Here is a 14822-nt window from a genome sequence, read left to right as displayed (position 1 = left end):
AGGCAGTTTTTGTGTTTTAAATTGGTGATAGTTTTTTTTTCTCCCTCATTGCCTTCTACACTTTGTGGTGTTTAAAGTATTCTTAGAAAGTGCACGCTGGATGTTGAACAGAAAGTCTTGGATTTTAATGAAATCGAGCAGCTTTCAAAGGGGTGGTTTGCATTAATCCCACACTGAAAGTTTTATTTGACATTAAGCCAGTATTAATTTTCATGTACTGCAGGTATGTATGCACATGTAAATAACTAGCCCATAGCTTTAGTCACTTTTTGAACTTCACTAACATTTAAAATACAAGTTGATAACAGAACTGCTCTGTAACAGTCATTAGCTACATGTATAAAGTTTTTCTAAACCAGAAATTTGTAAAAAAAAAAAAAAAAAAAAAAGTTGTCCCTCATTGATTATATGTTCATAAAGAATGTACAAAATAACCATTGACAGTTGCTTGGTGTCTTTATGTTTGCTTGATTACTTGCTGTGGTAAAATATTATTTAAAGAAAATGGCTACATCTATTGTCATGACTTGAATTGGTAGTGAATGTGATCGCAACAATATTTACAAGTGTTTGTCTACTTGTTTTTTAAAACTTGAATCTTAAGTGTACGCAAGCAGCGGTGGCTATGGAAGTGAAAGAAACTGAAAGCTACATGTCTTCAACTACACCTGCTCCTAATTTCCAGATTATTCCTTGCAGCAAACCCAGACATGTCCAACGCGTGTCACAACCTACATGTGAGTTTAATCACCCCTTCTTCCAGTTTACATCATCCATCCAGTATCTCCCCCCTCCCCCCAAGCTTTCTGTAGGGGGCAGGCAGGGGTTATGGGAGGTTACATATGCCTGTTAATCCTCATGTACTCTTAATTTAGTGAAACGTGTTACAAGGTGATAACATTTATTGTTTGAGTTGTGCTTACAAACTGGAAAGATGGACTCATTCATTCACTCACTACATTTTACAGGGTACATGCTTTGACTTTTCATGAGCCAAAACAGAAGCAAGGCAACAAAACAAACTAAAAAAGTTAATACATAGACAAATCTGTTTTAAAAAAAAAACAAAAACAGTAATTTTCTGACGCTTATTCGAGTTGGGTCAGCTCAACCCACACTTCCCTATCCTCAGCTACGTCCTCCAAGTCTTTCTGGGGAATCCTGAGGTGTTCCCAAGCCATCTGGTAAATATAATCCCTCCAGCATGTCTTGTATTTTTCCTGGAGCCTTCTTCTAGTTGGACATGCCTGGAAGACCTACCTAGGGAGACGATCACGGTGCGTCCTTACCAGATGTCCGAACCACCTCAGTTTGTTCCTTTTTGATGTGAAGAAGCAGCGGCTTTATTTGGATTCCCTCCCAGGTAGCCGGGTTTCTCACCCTGTCCCGGACTGAAGCTCAGACATCTGATGGAGGACTCTCATTAACGCCACTTGTATCTGCGATCTTGTTCTTTCGGTCATTGCCCAAAATTCATGATCATAGGTGAGAGGTAGGAGTATAAATCAAGAGTCTCGCCTTTTGGGCCAGCACTCTCTTCACCACGATGATCCGGTACAGCAGGCATCGCCCCAATCCATCTATCAATATCACACTCCAACTTACCCCAAAACACTTAAAATCCTCCACTTGGGTCAATAACTCTCCCGTGACCCAGAGAGGCCTATACACCCTTTTTCTGACAGAGGACCATGGTTTCAGATTTGTAAGTCAATCAATCAACTTTTTTTTTTATATAGCGCCAGATCACAACAGACAGTTGCCCCAAGGCGCTCTATATTGTAAGGCAAGGCCATACAATAATTATGAAAAACCCCAACGGTCAAAACGACCCCCTGTGAGCAAGCACTTGGCTACAGTGGGAAGGAAAAACTCCCCTTTAACAGGAAGAAACCTCCAGCAGAACCAGGCTCAGGGAGGGGCAGTCTTCTGCTGAGACTGGTTGGGGCTGAGGGAGAGAACCAGGAAAAAGACATGCTGTGGAGGGGGGGCAGAGATCGATCACTAATGATTAAATGCAGAGTGATGCATACAAAGCAAAAGAGAAAGAAACAGTGCATCATGGGAACCCCCCCACAGTCTACGTCTAAAGCAGCATAACCAAGGGATGGTCCAGGGTCACCTGATCCAGCCCTAACTATAAGCCTTAGCAAAAAGGAAAGTTTTAAGCCTAATCTTAAAAGTAGAGAGGGTATCTGTCTCCCTGATCTGAATTGGGAGCTGGTTCCACAGGAGAGGAGCCTGAAAGCTGAAGGCTCTGCCTCCCATTCTACTCTTACAAACCCTAGGAACTACAAGTAAGCCTGCAGTCTGAGAGCGAAGTGCTCTAATGGGGTAATATGGTACTACGAGGTCCCTAAGATAAGATGGGACCTGATTATTCAAAACCTTATAAGTAAGAAGAAGAATTTTAAATTCTATCTAGAATTAACAGGAAGCCAATGAAGAGAGGCCAACACGGGTGAGATATGCTCTCTCCTGCTAGTCCCCGTCAGTACTCTAGCTGCAGCATTTTGAATTAACTGAAGGCTTTTTAGGGAACTTTTAGGACAACCTGATAATAATGAATTACAATAGTCCAGCCTAGAGGAAATAAATGCATGAATTAGTTTTTCAGCATCACTCTGAGACAAGACCTTTCTGATTTTAGAGATATTGCGTAAATGCAAAAAGGCAGTCCTACATATTTGTTTAATATGCGCCTTGAATGACATATCCTGACATATCCTGATAAGTGCTGATTTTCATTCCAATTGCTTCACACTCAGCCTCAAACTTGCATATTTCCTTTTTTTTTTTTTTAATTAGCTTTTATGGATTTTTTTTTATCCATAAAAATATATTTTTTAATAAATGATAGAGATTTTGAAGCATTTATTTTTTAAACAAGTGTGGATTTCTTTGGTTTTATTTGTTTTTGCATGTCACATGTTTAGGACCCGCTTTTGCCGCAGTTCTATTGGTCTAAATGCTCCGTATTTTGAAAAACTCGAGTTCTGATTGGTCGTCGGAGGTGTCGCGCAGTGACGCAGCCTGTCAGCCTCTGTAGCGGAGCGAGCCGCCGCACTGTTGGGAGTGTTTTATGGCTGTCTGCTACTGAGCACGACAGCTAGGAAATTGTAAATACTAAGAAAATACAAACAAATATTCGGTGGAGGGAGTCCAGAAAACGGAGTAATTGATGTAAGTTTTGCGAGAAATGCATAACGAAGAAGAGTGGCTCCAGTGTGGACACGGCTAACTTTTTGCTGTGTCGTCGACCAAAATTGAACTTCCCCGAGAGTGATAGTTCTGGATATTCCCAGCGGAAGACGAACAAGGACTGAAACGGTTGATGAAGACTTGGTGTTTTCACGCATAGCTATGTGAAGTTTTACTGGGCGGCTGTTTTTTGTAACTTTCCCCCCCCAGCAGCGGTTGTACGATAAGGTCAGCTAATTTTAGCACGCTAGCTAAGTTAGCTAGCAGCAGACTCAGCTGGATTCTCTGACAACTTGTCCAGACAAGAGACGATGCATTTATGTTTTGCAACAGGTACACACAACCAAGGAGCAAAATTAGACATTTAAGACATCAGTTGGCAGCTGTGTTATGGCGTGCAAAGTCTTAAGTTGTTTGGATTTCTGCTCCTGAAAAAAAAAAAAATCCTTATGGTGCAGGTTTTGCAAACTGTCACTTCGACCATGTTGGAGCACTCTGAGTAGATTCCGTTTCATGTTTCAGTTTTAATGCGATCGTAGAATAAACAAGAGGACACACGGGACGCTGACAGGAATATAACAGCTCGCCTGAAACTTTTTTTTTTTTTTAATTTTCCATCAAAATGTCGGCGGTCTCTGCATCCGAGAAAGTGGATGGCTTTACGAGAAAGTCCATGAGGAAGGCCCAGAGACAGAGGAGATCTCAGGGATCTTCACAGTACCGTACCCACAGCGCTCTGGTGGACCTTTCGCCGCTGCCGCAGCTCAGAGGTAAGAGGATGAAGGGGTCTGCAGCTTAAAATAGGCACCTGTCATGACCAGATCACTGCTGGATCTGCACTGATTAAACACACGCTGCAACAGCTCTCACACAATGCAGCAGATGAATTTTTTATTGCATTGGATGTTTTGCATTTCCAAATTTAACTCTGCATAAAGAAAGCTGTTGGAAAGACAAAATGTGGAGTAATGCAACCTCAAATTTGTGTAAACTTAGCAAGATTTAATCTGCAGCAGCAAGTTTGATCACAACCCATAATGGTGGGAATTCTTGCATACCCTAGGTTTCAGGGACTACCTCTTGTTAGCCACAGCTACAGCTGAAATACACCTAATGTTGACCATGTTTGAGATCTTTGTGAGGTGTCGTATTGTGTCAAGTTCCATCTAGAAGTACAAAGTATTTTCAGTATATTGTGTACACAAGGTGTGCAAGACCCAGCCCCTTGGTTTCCGCAATGAGTGAATTGATCTTGTGTACAATGATTCACCTCAGCGTATGAAGTCTTTATGAATATGGAGTGGCTATACGCCCAACCGTTGGTTCAGTAAAGTAAATACGCGTGCATATACGCCCAACCACAACTGACCAATGAGCGCACTTGTAAGCTCACTTCTGGTTTCAACGCGGGAGGGAAAAAAGGCGGATATTTTTTCGCCAGCTGCGGGAAGGTTCGCACCCCACGGAGGGGCTGTGATCTAAAGCGGTTCTGTTTGGTTCATCACACCCAGGGAACTGTGTCAAACTAACACCATCTTACAGCCAACAAGCAGCATTTTGTTCAAAAACTGTTTCGTCATCAACAGGCTTCCGTTCAAAATGCTTATGAAATTTGTCTGTTTTGATCCATTGGGGTGTTTACGCAGTAATTAAAGATGGCGCCGTTAAATGTGTCAAACATACGTCACAATAGAACCTTAAAAAGTGGTGTAAAAAACGTAGTTTAGATGCACAAAACGTGTCAAATACACGATCACTGTTGGGTGAATAAGATAAGACATTGTATTTATCTGCCCAACGGTTGTGCATGCAATGTTCAATGTATGACTTATCTGCCCAACGGTTGGGTCAATAAGGTAAGATATTTATCTGCCCAAGGGTTGGGCCAATAAGGTAAGACATTATATTTATCTGCCCAAAGGTTGGGCCAATAAGGTAAGACATTATATTTATCTGCCCAAAGGTTGGGCCAATAAGGTAAGACATTATATTTATCTGCCCAACGGTTGTGCATGCAGTGTTCAATGTATGACTTATCTGCCCAACGGTTGGGTCAATAAGGTAAGATATTTATCTGCCCAAGGGTTGGGCCAATAAGGTAAGACATTATATTTATCTGCCCAGCCGTTGGGCGTGTAATGTTCAATGTATGACTTATCTGCCAAACGGTTTGGCGTATAGCCTTTGCCTTATGAATAAGAAGAGAAGTAAGTCCTGTAGAGGCCCTGGCGCTTTTCTTGGGATTCCGTAGTGTGACGTGGATGAGAGTCTAAGACTTGTCCTGGATGGGAAGGCAGTCCATAGACTTGGTCATGGATACCGCCATATTTCTTGTGAATTCTGGGAAGGCAAGGGGGCAAACATTGGTGTCTGTTGACTCTTCACTACATTCACGGTGGAATAACTGAAAGATTTTTTTATTTTTTTAAAGTACTCAAAAATGGTCATCTTTTCAAGATGCTTATCTCCTTTGTCTCCTGAAGGTGATCACTGTGCCAGGAATAACAAAAGTTTTTACATTGGTCTTTAAAAATATTACCACTGATCATCTAGATTGATTCACGTTAGCTTCCCGCACTAACTCCGTCATGAAATTTACATTTGTCAGCAGAGACTGCATTCGTAACTGAATGTTAGATCATTTGAGTTATTTCTGTCATCATATCGCTGTGATAGATTGGTCTTAATGAATTAACTGAATTTATTTTGCACAAAACACGTGTGTGCACACACACACAAGAGAAAATAATCCACAAGAGAACTATGTCAACAAAAACAATGCTCAAAAAGGAGGAGGAGGAAATAAACGCTTACAAAACAGCTACCTCATCTCACTAATTATGTTAAAATAAATAGCAATAAAAATGATCTAACGTTCGGTTATGATCGCAGTTTGTGCAGAGGAAGGTATACTTCACGACAGAGCTAACACAAGAATCTAACGTGTTAATTATTTCAGGTGATCAGTAGTAGTTTCTAAAGACAAGCGTATAAACTTTAGTTGTTTCTGGCACAGTGATCACCTCCACACATGTCGAACGAAAAGAGGAAAAGCAAAGACTTTGACAAAGGAGATAAATGTCTTGAAAAGATGACTATTTTGGACTACTTTAAGAAATCTTTGAGTTATTCCACTGTAAATGTAGTGAAGTCAGGAGAGTCCATTGTTGTTTGCCCCCTTGCATTCCCAGAATGTATAGGGCACAACAAATATAGTGATATCCATGACTGAGTCCATTGAAGGTTACTTGCTCAGCCAAGGTAGGTACTCATTTACAGCTGGGTAGACTGAGACAATGCACATGTATTGTCCAACATGTAGCTTGAGTGGGAATCAAACCCTGTCTCACAGTAAAAACGTTTTTCTGTGGCCTTTACATGTTCTCCCCGTGTTCACATGGGTTCCCTCTGGGTGCTCCAGTTTCCTCCCACATCCAAAGACATGCAGGTTAGGTAAATTGGAAACTTTAAATTCACTGTAGGTGTGTGAATGTGTTTGCCCTGTAGACAGGCCTGTAGACTGGCGTGCTGTCCAGGGTGTACCTTTGACTGGTGGGATAGGCTCTAGCCACCCGTGACCCTTAATTGGAGTAAGGTGGGTGTAGAAAATGAATGAATGAATATGGTTAGTGTCAAGACTCCAAGGTTTTAGTGTGTTGACATTGTGTACCAAGTTTCACCTTGATACATGAAGTCTTTGTGAAGATATTTCGTAAACATGGAATAGATGACCACAAGGGAGCACAGACAGATGCACATATTCAAGGAGTTCTTACCCTTGCTTTGCCTTCGGCAACCTAGGTAATGACAATTTAAAAAATTCAGGTGATTTCACTGATGAACTCATCCCATCTGCTCAAAGTGATGTTAAATCAGTGAAATCACCTGCTGGAGTTGGTGGCTGGAAAGAAGACCTGCACCCTCTTGGCCCTTTCTGGAATACTTTAGACACCACTGCTCTAGATGTATAACAAATTACAGAAAATGTTGCCATCAGAGAGTATACGTCTGCCAAAACTGAAAAGGCTCAGTCTTGAACATTGTGTTCCCCAGAGGTTTTTATCCCACTCACATAGAGACTGTTGGTCAAAGCATCTATAGGGTTTTCCGAATGTGGTCAGCAGCCACTGAGCCACAGCTATTTTGGAGTGTATACATTACCTTCTCAGTAGTTGTCAGGGAATGTCAAACTTGCTCTCTAATATATTCATCTCACCAACTATTTGGTGTCTCCTATCATTACATATACTTTTTTTTGCAGAGCTTTTTGCATATGTGGCAATCTGGAATATTTTCTTTTCAGGTCCAGAGCACCTCCGCAATAAAAGTAGTGATGGCTGCACACATTAAGAGCTTTATTTTCAAACACAGCACCGTGCCTGATGTTAATTGATGCAGGAGTCAATGGGCTAAGCTAACATTAGTCTTTTTTTTTTAAAGGCTGTGTTTAGTCTTACACATGACTTCTGTCTAGATGGAAACACGGGACTGCCCTCCACTTGTGCTACACTCAGAGCCAGATCAAATGTGTTTTCTTTTCAGAGATGGTTTGGGTCATGTGTTTCTGGGCTAAAGTGGAGCTCCATTTTCTCCACATTCTGCAGCCACACACAACCCCAACCTTGGTGGTTATGCTGGGTCACATGACGTCTGTAAGACTAACCTTAGTGGTTCATCTCACGACGTGAGGCTAATCACTGCTTCTTTCTACAGATTTTGAGCACGTGATTAAGTTGTTATACCCCCGTTGTTTGCAGATGTGTGTCTGTTTGTGATTCTTGTAATGTTTGGATTTCATTGAAAATGCACTCGATGTTGGCATGCTATATGAAGACGTGCATGTTTACTCCTGTCCAACATCTTCAACAGATTATTGGGCTTCTGTCCTTTACATTTCTCCATGTATTGTGGAGTTGCATCAGGAAGGGCATCCGGTGTAAAACTTGTACCAATTCAACACGCAGATCCATGTTGGATTTTGGGTGGTGACCCTGAGTGCAAACAAGGGAGCAGCCGAAGGGACTTGCTTAGATCTTTCAGTTATATGTATAAACATACCTGTTGGCCTTTTCAGTACAGAGTTTACCCAGTTTAATTCATTTCATCACAAAAGATTTACTGCCATGATATTTAATGCATTCAAGCAGCTGGTATGGCAGGGTGGGGGGTATCATTTGTGTGCTTAGTCACAGCTCTCTCGTCTTTTGGATGTTGTTTATTGCATATTTTTGCGCTGTTGCAGTGTTGCAGAGTGGTGGAGTAGGTCTCACATCATCGTTGGCTGGTTCTGTTTAAGGATATGTTGGTTTTCAATAGAGTGTGTGTTAATATGACAGAGAAAAGATGAAACCAAACAAGTTATTGCTATAAGAGCATGGGCAGAAGCTAACATGAACATCGGTGGTTCCAGCATGGGGCTTGTTGACTAGCTTCAAACAATAAAAAGAATATCATAGACAAATAATTATGCATAAAACACAGATATACATCAGTAAAAACAGCTAGTGACAATGGTGACATTCTCAAAGTATCAAACTTCACCATTTTGAGTATACGTAGTTTTCAAGACATCTGTCCCCACAAGATTCTTGTTGCATCGTTGCACATGGAGACACCACTGCAGTGTGGACATCTGGGTGGGATCTCTATCCACTAGTTTGGTTTCTCCACGTAACAATAAAACTCATTGAAACTGCTGCATACAGACACGTAAACACAACAGAAACGTAACACGCAACCAGGCAGTGTTCTGTAGCTTAAAAACAAAGTATGCTGGTATGCAGAATACATGGTGAACTGCATATTTCAGTGAGTGGACGGAGGAAAAATTGGCCATCACTTAACTGTTGCAGCAACACACAATGTTCTACAATAATGCATGTGTCAAAAGGTAAACATTTTCAACTTTTTCCACCTGCAGTTGCAAGGACAAACTTTTTCTCCTCAGCAATGCTCAAAGGTGGACAATAAGACTTGTTTTTTATGCAGACACCTGGTGTTCCATCAGATCTGCAGGAGTGACTTGCCCCTATAAAAATGAAGGTGTACCTGCAAAATAAAGTTGATTAAATTCCTTAAGCAGCCATCAGTAAGATCTTGTTTCTGTATGTTTTGCAAGTCTCTTGTCCATCTTAAGACTGCAAAGTTACCACTTTTCCTGTCATCTGTCTACCATATGCCGCTGCATGTAACTGTTCAGAACAGTAGTGGCTATATGTAGCAGCAGATTGTTGCCAACGACAACACAGAATTGCAACACCATCTCTGAAGTTGCACTTTAGTGGTGTTGCTTTGCTCAAACTGCAGTAACTTTGTTGATGTTTTGTGGCTGTGAGTAAAGATCCCCATTTCTCCTGTGATAGAGTTAGAGAATGACTGACTTGCTGGAAGTTGAAAGAAACCATTCTGTGTGTGGTGAGGAGCCATTTCTTCCAAGAAAGGAGTGACGTTCACCCTTTCATGAAAGGGTGCGTTCTATCCACTGTTTTGAATATGACACGCAGCAGTGCAGTTTTTCCTTGTTGTTGCAGCAGCAAGCAGATAGAGTTGACAATCGTAACATTCCACTGTAGTGTCATGGTGTGGCTACTGCTCTCACAGTCAGCTGTGGTGGAATTGTTTGTCTAACGCTCCTCTGTTTTACCGTTTGCTTGATGCCGTATACTGCCAGCGTGTTAATATACAATTGGAAGTACTTTTTTGAGATTGTCTATGTCGTATTCAGTGATCTGATCAGATTGGGGAGGTGAGCATTGGTCTTCAGACCAGAGGATCCTCTGTTCAAATCCCAGCCTGACTGGAAAATCACTAAGGGCCCTTGGGCATGGTCCTTAATCCCCTAGTTGCTGCTAGTGTGTAGTGAGTACCTTGTATGGCAGCACCCTCACATTGGGGTGAATGTGCGGCATTATTTTTAAAGCAATTTAAGCATCTGATGCAGATGGAAAAGCGCTATATAAATGCAGGCCATTTACCACTGGGACATCCAATCCCAAGACTAACTGGGATGTAAAACATATTGGTAGGTGTATGAAAAATGAGAGAATTTGGCAGGGGGCTTAAAGTAGATGTAAGATTCTGTTCACAAACAGCCCTGTAACAACTCAATGACATGCAGTGAGCTCTATATACACTGATGGGACTTTTCTGGGGAAATCTGGGTATTTACATTTGGCGAACGTTTCCAGGTTATTGTCGTTTTCCTGGCCCATGTCGGATTTAGTCTGTGGTCTGATTTCATGAAAATTTAGTAAGGTATATCTTATATATTATATTCCAATTCTAAGGTGGAACTATGCCAGTATATAAAGGTGTATCTAAAAAGGAAGAGTAAAATAGGAGAGTAGAAAAGAGTAGAGTAGAGCCACTTAGGTGCCTGTTCTTGAGAACCAGGGATGGTAGGTTGAAAAGCTTTTTTATCTCATGATGTTCGTATTTGTAAAATCATGTGGAAATGTCTCTGAGACGCCACAGTAGCCATTAAGTCTCATGTTTTCACATCCTGATCCAAGACTGCTGCCGCTCGTCTACACAGCAGTAAATGAGAGACAGTCTTACAGATTTTCCTGTGAACTCCATGTCGTGTTGAAACTACAAATCAGATGGATGGAAACATTCTTCTGCTGCACAGAGACAATTTAAAGTTAATCAGGAATAAATTGAAATGGGCCTGAATCGAGCAAAAGGACCAAAATGTCGACCCAACTTTTTTTTTTTTAATCGTTTATACAGAAAACCCTCCCAGTAAGTCTTTTGATCTTATTATAGCATGTTTTTGAAGGAATCTGTTGTCATTTAACATTATTCAAGTTATTTAGCATGAATCATAATCTATATTTTAGATTAATTTACTTCAGGCTGTCTCCACGCAAACTTGATATGTTTATTTATTGAGCTAGCCTGCAAAATATGCATTTTATAGGGTTACGTGGGCGTGAAATATTCGTGTGGAGAAAAATACGATAAACATTTAACATGCTCGTAGAAGTCAAATATTGATGTGAAAAACTTTTCTGTGTCGTTTTGCATGATCCATGAATGTCAATATGCCAGAAATGCTGAGATTTGCACTGGGTAGAAAAAAAATCTGTTATTACATTTCCCATTTATATAAGAGAATAAGAATCAAATTTAAACCCAAATCATTGCTCCTGAGAACTAAAAGTAATGAACAGTAGGTGCAACTTGTATCAGATTTTATCTTTGTTCATGTTATGACACTGTCAGTTGTTATAAAAGCACAAATTCCTGAAGTCAAATGTTTAGATAAGTGTAGAGAGAGAACAGGAACAGTCCAATGCAAATATGCAATTTTATAAAATAATAGGCCTAATAACAGTCTAATCCATATGACAGACTCTTTATTATAGTTATCTTGCCAGTATGGAGAAAATAGACTTTTTATGACTAAAATAAGAAAGAAAATGAGACTGAGGATATCTCTCATTTAGCTTATTAATTGCACCAAATTGCTTAGAATTAGACATGGGCCGATAACTGGTTTCACGGTATACTGCAGTATGAAAAAGCCACAGTATCAAAACCACAAAAATTTTCCGTTATACCGTCCCTACGGTATAAGCGGGTTGTGAGAATTCTTGACAGGCAAAGCAGAGGCGGCCGCTGCCGTCCTTCCCCCAGGTTGCGCACCTCTGTCTCTGCTTACAAACAAGCAACTAAAGTTAGCTAGCTCTGCATCATGGCTGAAGGAGGCAAAGCCTGCGCTGAACTTTTCCCTCCATCTAAAAGGACCAGGTCAGCTGTATGGGATTACTTTGGCTGCCGTAAAAAGGCAGACTCCAACAAATTGGAGGAAGGAGGTCGTCCAACATGCAAAACATGCTGGTGGACATACTGGCCTGTGTCAGACTCAGAGCAATTCAAGATACCCCAAAGGATTACATGGAAGGAGTAAACTTTATCCCATCTTTGAAACCACTGAGAAGTACAAGCAGTGGACTCGAGTCGTGCTTGTGGTCAACCAAATTTCTCCCACAAACATGTCAAGAAGGACAAATACATCTATTCCAAGCACTTTGTTGGTGAAGCTAGGCCAAGTATTGAGCATCCAGAGTTCCAGACCTTATTCCAGCCACGTTTCTCCCTAAGCAATTAAGTCATGTTTTTCACGGGGCACATGCTACATGTCTAAAAGGGTGACACTTATTTTGGTATTTTCTCTAAAGTTATCAGTGGTGTAGTGCTTGTAGCGGTAGATATCGCGTCAATTAGTGCGCCTGAATCATGCGCACTTCATATGCAAATAGCCATAATGTTGTTAAAGCACATTTTAAAGCTATACATAATACCGTGAAACCGCGGTATTTTTGCCCACGGTTATCATTCCGTACAAATCTCATACCGGCCCACGTCTACATATAATATTTCAAAATTTCAGTGGGAGGTCCCCCATGGCCCCCAGTAGGTGCTGCAGCCCCATGAGGTCATGAACAAATTTTTTAGTGTTTTTTTTGTTTGTTTGTTTTTGTCTCTTCAAGGCCCACTCACATCACCATATAGTAAGTCCCTTCGGCTGCTCCCTTGTTTTGTACTTGGGGGTCGCCACAGCAAATCCAAGATGGATCTGCATGTTGAATTGGCACAAATTTTACGCCGGATGCCCTTCACATTACATGGAGAAATGTGGTGGGGTGGGATTCGAACCGGGAATCTTCCGCACTGAAACCAAGTGCATTAACCACTTGGCCACCATCACCCCACTCATATCACCATATAGCAAAGTAAAAGATGCCACATTTTTAAATAGTACACATTTTCAAATAAAATGTGAATTGTTTTGCGGGTGGGGGGGGGGGGGGGGGGGCGGGACTTGACCACGTTTGCATGTTGCTTCCTTGACGCAGTCATGACACAGTGGTTGATATTTAAGACAAAACCTCATTACTCACATCAGGCCAGGTCTGGGAGCATGCAGAGGTGCTGCATGTCGCCACATTCGCCAAAGGCCCCCCAGGCAGACAACTAGTCCTACCCCAGTGCTTGAAAGTAGCCATCTATCTGCTGCAGTGTGCCCTTGTCCTTCTCCAAACGCTGGGGTCCTCAACGCTGACGCACCTGTGTAGTGGATCAGGCCCAGAGAAATGCACCACTTGACTCTTCTCTCAGAATGCAAGTGATACTCTTCATTGTTGAAATGCAAAAAAATTAAAGTAGGTAAGAACTGAAACTTATTTCATTAGAACACAAAAACCTGGGAGAAAGAGAGAGGGGGGAAAAAACACAACCTGAGTACTGGTTCTGCTTAAAACTGTGAAAACTTAAAGAAAGCTTTATGTGGTGCTTTTCTGCAGGGCTGTGAAAACTCCACTGATCCATGGGATTCCGCGGATTTCATCATAGGGAGGGGGCGGGGGTGTTAGTGTTGTACTCTTTAATTGTGATCGTTACTGAGTTTTTAAAATGCTTATCGCAAAGCGTTCTTTTTTTACGACATCATGCAAGTTTTATAAGTCCGTGTACACTGATCTGTGTGTAAATCAGTTTCCTTGGATCCGCGGAATTTCGAGGAGAATAAACACCACTCAAAGCCTGGCTGTTACGACAGTTGTCGTAAAGCGGGACTGGTTGGTTGCTGCGGTGACACTGTGTGGCTCCTATCAAATCAATTTTATTTATATAACGCCAAATCACAACAAACAGTTGCCCCAAGGCGCTTTATATTGTAAGGAAAAAGCCATACAATAATTACAGAAAAACCCCAACGGTCAAAATGACCCCCTGTGAGCAAGCACTTGGTGACAGTGGGAAGGAAAAACTCCCTTTTAACAGGAAGAAACCTCCAGCAGAACCAGGCTCAGGGAGGGGCAGTCTTCTGCTGGGACTGGTTGGGGCTGAGGGAGAGAATCAAGAAAAAGACATGCTGTGGAAGAGAGCAGAGATCAATCACTAATGATTAAATGCAGAGTGGTGCATACAGAGCAAAAAGAGAAAGAAACAGTGAGTCCATATTTTTTATTTTTTATTTACCGTTACTGACTGCCACAATTTTTTTTCTTGATTTCTTATAGTGTTTCTTAAAGCCAGAAAGTTGCCATTTGAAATGACTTCAGTTTTGTGTCATGTCTGTGATCTGCTTTTTTTTCTACAAAATTAAACAACTGAATGAACATCCTCCGAGGCCGGTGATTCCATCATTATTGCTAGGGGTTGTACTAACAGCACTGTGACTGTGTTGGTTCTCTGCTGCGCAAAATAGTAAATTCTTTAATGAAAATACTTCTTAATGTGAAGTTAATTGTCATAAATCAGAGCAAAGCTAATGGGCCTGGCTGTGCTTATAGTATTCCTTGCGTTATGTGTAGGATGCCTATTTCTGTAAAACCAAAAAGGAGGACATTTTTCAAGACTGAACAAACTGAAAAATTACATCAAACCCATAACATAACATGACTCTGGGGGACTCACCAAAGAGGTGAATCTCTATTTTTGATATTTTTGGCCTTTCCTGGCTGCTTCCAAGAGTTTTTTCCCCTCTCATTTCTAGTTGTAGGTGCTGACCTTCCTCAAGTTCACAAGTGGGACATCTGCTTTGGAAAACGGCTTCAGATAGCGCTCCTCACTGGCAACCTTCCATTTCTGAAGAGCTGAGAATAGCTTCCACC

At 41.4% G+C, this 14822-nt stretch overlaps 1 protein-coding gene across 2 annotated transcripts in view; it reads left to right on the top strand.

The window, feature by feature from the left end:
* Positions 1-3071: 3071 nt before the first annotated feature.
* Positions 3072-14822, top strand: part of ppp2r5a (protein phosphatase 2, regulatory subunit B', alpha isoform) — an 88436-nt gene continuing 76685 nt past the window's right edge. For both annotated transcript variants that reach the window (XM_034161721.1, XM_034161720.1), the window contains exon 1: positions 3072-3971. In XM_034161721.1, coding sequence (XP_034017612.1) covers positions 3824-3971 — 148 coding nt within the window. In that variant the 5' untranslated portion in view covers positions 3072-3823. The remainder of the gene's footprint in view (positions 3972-14822) is intronic.

Source organism: Thalassophryne amazonica, chromosome 21, assembly GCF_902500255.1.
Source record: "Thalassophryne amazonica chromosome 21, fThaAma1.1, whole genome shotgun sequence".
Classification (NCBI taxonomy): domain Eukaryota; kingdom Metazoa; phylum Chordata; class Actinopteri; order Batrachoidiformes; family Batrachoididae; genus Thalassophryne; species Thalassophryne amazonica.
Note: the sequence above shows the minus strand (reverse complement) of the source record. Positions and strands in the feature narration are given on the sequence as shown.